This window comes from Buceros rhinoceros, unplaced genomic scaffold (assembly GCF_000710305.1).
Source record: "Buceros rhinoceros silvestris isolate BGI_N320 unplaced genomic scaffold, ASM71030v1 scaffold7068, whole genome shotgun sequence".
Taxonomy (NCBI): Eukaryota; Metazoa; Chordata; class Aves; order Bucerotiformes; family Bucerotidae; genus Buceros; species Buceros rhinoceros.
The window spans coordinates 90743-96742 of record NW_010428543.1 but is presented as its reverse complement, the minus strand read 5'-3'; the positions used below and the strand labels follow the sequence as shown (position 1 = coordinate 96742).

At 38.0% G+C, this 6000-nt stretch overlaps 1 protein-coding gene across 1 annotated transcript in view; it reads right to left on the bottom strand.

Annotated features, from left to right (window-relative positions):
• The window catches only part of SLIT2 (slit homolog 2 (Drosophila)), a gene marked incomplete at its 5' end in the record, with an annotated part of 98222 nt that overhangs the window by 9084 nt on the left and 83138 nt on the right, over nucleotides 1–6000 (bottom strand). The window contains one exon of the mRNA XM_010142319.1: nucleotides 362–516. Within this exon, the coding sequence (XP_010140621.1) occupies nucleotides 362–516 (155 nt within the window). The remainder of the gene's footprint in view (nucleotides 1–361; nucleotides 517–6000) is intronic.

Sequence of the window (6000 nt, the reverse complement as noted above, 5' to 3'; positions counted from 1 at the left end):
TCCTGCTGATACCTGTACAGTGAAATAGAAATTTAAAACAAGATCAAAGAGAATGCCACTGTTCTGTACTTTCTGACTAGGCATTACTCAATCTTCAGGTAGCTAGACAATGTTAAACACACTTCTTCAGTATAATAAAAAGCTATCTAACAGTAGAAAATTACAAAATTTTACAGTATGCATCAAATATCCATACTGATAAAAAAGCAACTATTTCTTAAAATTGAAACTATTAACTGCTGAAGTTTCATCTCACGGTGTTATCTCAATGAGTATGTCTCTTACCATGTGTTTATTAATGCATGTTACCAGAATAAATTACCTATGATACTGTTAGCAAGAAGCAGTAAAATCCTCTTACCTCCTACATACAGTGGAGAATCAAAATTCAGAGTGGATTGCTTGGACAAATTGGTAATTATCTTGGGGCTTCCTCCATCAATAGATAAAGATAGAATCTGATCCATAGCTAGCAGCTCCACAATGTGGAAATTGCCATCATTAATAGTTTCCACACTGCAAAATAAACATTAATATTAATTTTAAACAGTTGATAGTCTAGCTAGAATGGTTTTTGATCTTCTTCCCCTTTAAGTGTAATACAGCTTCAGATCAGAACTTCTTCAGGAGTGCAGTCTCCTGAAAACCAGATTTTAAGCAAGGACATGCATGTATGCTTAAGAGCTAATACAATCTAACACCCCTCCAATAACACTCTATTAATAAATATATAGAAAATTAATAGCCCTTTTTCATTCAAAGTTATTCCTGTCCAAATAACAAATTCTTTCAATATAGATTATATTCTAAACATCAGTTAAAATACATTTACTAGGCAGGAAACTGTACACAGAAAGAGTTTGGAGTTCCTCTGCAACAATGATCAGTGGGCTGGAACAACTCCTCTATGAAGAAAGGGTGATAGATTTGGGAGCTGAACATCCTGGAGAAGAGAAGGCTCTGGTGAGACCTTATTGTGGCTTTTCAATACTTAAAGGGGGCTTATAAGAAAGATGGAGAGAGAATTTTTACCAGGGCCTGTAGGTAGGACAGAGGGATAGGACAAGAAGTAACTTTTTTTAAAAAAGGGTAGATTACCTTAGACAGAATTTATAAAGTAAAAGAAGATGACATAAAGAAGAAAGTCTTTAATACGAGGCTGGTAAAACACTAGGCCAGGTTGCCAGAGAAGTTGTGGATGCCCCATCATTGGAAATGTTCAGGGTCTGGCTGGCTGGGGTTAACCTAATCTGCCTGCACAACCTAATCTACTGGAAGATGTCCCTGCCCATAGCAGGGAGGGTTGAACTAGATGATCATTAAAAGTCTCTTCCAGCCTAAAACATTCTGTGATTTTAACATTACTTCAAGATCTTATTTGCACGTGTGCACATGTGTACCCTACATGTTGCATAGTATTTGGTTTATATATTTTTCAATTAAGAAGGTCTGAAAAGGTCTGAGTCAACTCCAGTGATATATAAACTTACCATTTCATGAAATATGGAACTGCATCTGACCTTATTCTTGCCAGACAAAACCACATCATTAGTCCAGACAGCTCCGCTGACGCTAGCAATAAAGTAATTTGTTATCTTCATTAGGCATGGTTATTTCTGTGTGTTCGGCTTCTGGCTAGTACAGTGAATACTGTATCCTTTTTTTTCCCCCTTGCCTGCGTATTCCAGTTCCTTCCGCTTACTAATAATAGATGAACCCACTAGTAGGAGAAAGCCCCTAGAGTGTCATGCAGAAAAGGCTTGTTTGCAGCATGGTGCTTATGCTGTGTCAGGACAACCCCAGACACATTACTAAGTACAAGAAACAGCTGCCTGTGCTTACCAGCTTCAATATCTGCACAGCAAACATTTTAAGTGCAGGGCAACTGCTCTGCTCTGCACTTGAACACAGTTTAAGTACATCAGAGAAGGAAGAATATTATTACTCAGTTTTGGGACTGAATATATCTTTGTACTTAGATTACTTCTAGTCCATTTCCCACTGGAGAATTAAGAGCTGAATGTATGGCTGCATGGAAGTTATGACAATGAGCTGTCCAGAGACCAGACATTATAACCATTCCCATGAGAGCCTTTATTTGCTTCAGGGCACTGTCAAATAAGTGAGCTTAAGCCTTTGAAAAAAGTTATTTAAATGAACCAGTTGTATGATAGCCTGAGATGGACTGAACAGTCATACAGTCAGTTAGCTCTTCTCATTAGGAAAGCAGTATAGCTGAAAGGGATTAGCTTCTGAAACCTCAAGGCAAAAATCAAGCAAATTACCTTATAACATCCTTAGCGATGTTTTAATTAACCTAAGTGCTTTTGTCCTGGAACAGATCAGAAGCACTGGCATGGTTGTTTACAGCTGTGACACATTAAACAGCTCCTTAGCAGTTTATTACCACTCTAACTATGTGGACAGGCTCAGCTCAATATGGATAAAAGATCTGCATGATAGCACGCATACTTGACATAAAATCAACTCTACATGCAAATGCAAACGCACAACAGAGCAGACTCTGGCAGAACAAGCACTTTCTGGGAGTGGGCAGGAGGGGGGCTGCCACGTTTCATGGCAAGGAGGAAAAGGTCAAGGTTCACCACTCTTGAAAAGTAAGGTCTATTCAAAGTATTAAGAGGTTTGTTTGCTGTGATCAAGCAATAAGAAAAGTGCCAGGATGCATGTCTTCTTGGCGTAAGTAAGAAAGAAACCCTAATATAGTGTTCTTGTTTCAAGGAAACGTTATTTTAAAACTTACCAACCTTTCACACAACAGTATTTAGGAGCTTGAGAGCAACATAGAACATGCATTTTTACAGCAAGAGGTCATTCCAGGGTTGTATAAAACATAATGTGTAAAGGGAATGTGTTCTAAGAGTGATTATTAAAAGCTTCTAGTTTAAACTGTTTTACTGGTAAAAATTTACTGCAGAAAGAGGAACTCTCCTAGGTAAAGGTGGTTTAAATTAAAGGGGAAATAAACACAAGGCATATCTGTGCAATATTTCCTGCCAATGCACTTCTAGCCCATTTCCCATTGGAGAAATGAGAGCTGCCTGCATAGATCCTAATGAAAAGCTGTAAGAAAAACTGATTTAAAGCTTCTGGAACTCTGTAGAAGAATAATGATTTGGGAAGAAATATTCCCATATTTCCAATAAATATATGATGAAAACTAGATTACAGGACAAAAACGTGGTTGAGGGTTTTTTTGTGTAAAAAACATTTAACATTTAAAAATGGATGTCCAGACACATCAAAACCCAAGCGGATCAACTTCTCCCAAATAACCGTCTCCAAGGAATTAATTTTCTTCATTGGTCTTGGCACTGCCATCATCTCATCTTGTTACTCAGATTGACAGATGAGTGTTTTGGGGATGGTGGCTCTTTCTGCAGTTAATTTCCACCGGCAAAACAGTTCTCATTCACTCTACAACAGCTAGACTGCTGTTGTGGTTGATTCTCTGTATTTACCATGATTAAATCATCTGTTTATAACTTTGTTTTGTTGTGGCTGCAAGCACCTGGGTAGGCTTTACAGCTCCCACTTGACTCCTTTTCGACACACCATTTCTTGACTGCCACTTATAATATAAACCTCCTATTTGAATCTGTTGGCTGGCTTTTTTTTATTATTTTTCTTTTTTTTTTTATTTTGGCCTCTGTTTCATGCATCTCATAACAGTTCAGTGGAGTACAACTTGTCTTATTCTTTTTCCTAAATGATTCGTGAATTTTTACTTCCTTAATAAAATCTATAAATGTCTTGATAAAATTCTGTTTTTTTAATTTCCTTCCTCTCTTTCTCACTGTTAAGCAACTTCCCATCTTAGTTTGCAAACTATCTATCCTGTTACCGAATCATTCTTAAATCTCACTGTTTTTAAACATTGTGAGTTAAAATGATCTTTGTCTTCTTCATATCTTTCTGATAAAACAGAGTACATTAACTTGGTTGCTTTTTTAATTTATCACCTATTTGTACTGATCTGGCTGGGATGGCATTATTTTTCATAAGAGCCTGTATGGTGCTGTGCTTTAGATCTGTGACCAAAACAGTGCTGATATTGCACTATGTTTTACCTATTTCTGAACAGTGTTTGCACAGTGTCGAGGCCTTCTCTGTTTCTCACTTTGTCCTACCAGTGAAAAGATTAGGGGTGTGCATGAGGTTAGGAGGGGACGCAACCAGGCAGGTGACTGAACTAACCAAAGAGATATCCCATGTCACGTACTGTCACACTCAGCAGTAAAATGGAGAGGAGGGCGGGTTTAGGTAGGTTAGCCATCTTCTGCTTGAGAACTGGCTAAGCATTTATCCGCTCATGGGAGATGGTGAGTGACTGCAATTGCAGAGTTAGTCTTGCTTTCTTTTTTTTCTTTCTTCCTCCACTTTTCCTTTGGCTATTAAACTATTTTTATTTCAACCCATGAGTTCTGACTTTTACTCTCACTTTTCCACTGTCCCACTGGGGGTGGAAGGGCAGGTGAGTGAGCAGCTGTGTGGCACTTAACTGCCTACTGCAGTTAACTCACAACACTATTTCACAGTATTATTATAGCTACTTATTATTTTGTTAAACTTCAACCGCTTCTTCTAAAATTTTCCATACTGAATGGTTCCTGAAACTTATTTTTATTTTTCTGAACAGACCAGATAGTTTCCCATACTGCAGGGAACACATTCCTATCTCTTATGCTTCTATTAACCCTGCTTTGCAGGTCCTAACATTTGACAGTGGGCTGGCACCGAAAGGTGTTAAAGTCTTGAAAACATGGAAGTCTGAAGAAACTGAAGGGCTAGATCCCCAAATTCTTTGTCCTTGCTGGCTATATTTCAACACACAGATGATTGTGCAGTTGCTAGATCTGAGCCTGCCAACCCGTTCAAAGACAAGGTATTGCCTTAGCCAGATCAAGGTTACATGGACAGAGGAAGAACTCTGGTTCTCTTTCAGGAGAAGCAAAAATTAGACCTGTAAAGAAGAGACAAAGGTAGGAGTAGGTAAGAAATAGTCAGAATAAAGCAAGAATCAGACTAGTGGATGGTAGTGGATTATAAGGAAAACAGGCCTAGAAATTGAGTCAAAGAGGAGACTGAGAAGGATGAAATAAGAGAAGAGAAAAAGGGAATCATTAGGTTAACGTGGATTATGTCTGTGAGCAATTTTTGAGCAAAGATGATCAGATCTAGCTGGCTTGAAAAAAACAGAGGGACTGAAGGGACAGGAAACATGACAGGAGACAAACTTACTAGGTAACAAAGGGACAGAAAGACAACATGCAATGAACATGTGAAGAGCTGAAAAAGGGCAGAAAATGTCAGAAAGATCACAAAAAGAGAAGGTAAAACAGTAAGAAGTGGAAACAGGGATGGCTAGAAAAATAGGAAAGGTTGGAAGAAGGGATTAGTGTCTAAAAGATCTTATGCCACATCCTACTGCTTTCTAGAACCTGAAATAGAAATGTAGTATCTAATTTGTACAGTGATCCGGAGATGCACAAACATATATACAAATGTGGAAATGTATACATGGCCTCCAACATACACACATCCTTCAAGGGCAAAAGACAGTTGATCTTGGCACCATTACAGGGCAATTCTTATCTCCTATAAAGTCACCATCATGCCTATTTGAAATGAAAGGGAGGTTAATACTACTACTACTACTACTAAAAAACCCCCAAAGCATGTATCAGTTTCACTAAACAACTATGTCACCATGTAACACTTAACTACATTTCCCATCCTTTTCTCCTCTGCGCTTGCACTCTCCACTTATCACATAACTCAAACGAGCTGATCAGCTATGTAGGGGAGATGCTTCAAATTGTTCTGTAACACTAACCTTATTGGGATTATACAGCCCATTACTTTGTTATTAAATCCTTCTACATTTATGGTTTTTAATTTTACCTGTGTGAGTATGGTTTTACAGTCTTCTTGCAGAAAACTAAAATGGACAAGTGTAAATTACCAGTATTCATTATA